The sequence below is a fragment of the Ananas comosus genome, unplaced genomic scaffold (genome assembly GCF_001540865.1).
Source record: "Ananas comosus cultivar F153 unplaced genomic scaffold, ASM154086v1, whole genome shotgun sequence".
NCBI classification, from domain to species: domain Eukaryota; kingdom Viridiplantae; phylum Streptophyta; class Magnoliopsida; order Poales; family Bromeliaceae; genus Ananas; species Ananas comosus.
The window spans coordinates 3321-4037 of record NW_017892484.1 but is presented as its reverse complement, the minus strand read 5'-3'; the positions used below and the strand labels follow the sequence as shown (position 1 = coordinate 4037).

At 52.9% G+C, this 717-nt stretch overlaps 1 protein-coding gene across 1 annotated transcript; it reads right to left on the bottom strand.

The window, feature by feature from the left end:
* Positions 1-32: 32 nt before the first annotated feature.
* Positions 33-474, bottom strand: LOC109705400 (pyrophosphate-energized vacuolar membrane proton pump-like; the record flags this gene model as incomplete). Its single annotated transcript, XM_020226132.1, has 1 exon — positions 33-474. A coding segment is annotated over exon 1 (277 nt), but the record flags the coding sequence as incomplete, so codon positions are not given.
* Positions 475-717: the final 243 nt, after the last annotated feature.

Genomic DNA, 717 nt, shown 5'->3' with positions numbered 1-717 from the left:
AAAAAAAAAAAAAAAAAAAAAACATCTCTCACCTTCGGAAATGGCGCTTTGGATCTCGGCGCACTTAATGACGACGTCGCGGTTGTTGATCCCCTCCTCCTCTTCGATCAGGAAGTCATCGTACCCATTCTTATCGCCCCCCACGACGCCGTCGCCGCTCCCCCTCTGCGGCCAAGGCGCCTCGTTCTCCGGCGAGAGCCGGACCCTAGCCACGAGGATCCACTGCACCAGCGCGTACGCGATCCCCACCGCGGCCGCGGCGGGGATCAGGATCTCCGCCGCGAGGTCCGTCAAGATCGTACCCCCCATTCCCCCAGCACCTCGCCGGAGATCTCACTTTCTCGTCGTCGGCGGCGGAGGAGGTGGCGACGGAGATGGAGAGGGCAACGTTGCTAGGGTTTTGAGGGTTTTGTGAGGGGCGTGTGTTTCTCTCTCCTCGATGCGTAGAGTGTAGAGAGAGAGAGAGAGAGGTGATGATTTGGCGTGCCTCGTGGCTCGCGTTCCGAGCGCGCTTTATATACAGCGAGGAAGGAAGAGACAAAACCAAAAAAAAAAAAAAAAAGGAGAAGAGAGCGAATGAGGTGGGTAAAGAAAACAATAATTAGATAAAGGAGTGTCTAGTGAGGGGGTAAAATGTAACGGTAAATTGCTATGTAGTCCCTCCACTTCTTATGTATGCAAAATGACACTTTTAAGTACTTAGATTATACAGCAGAT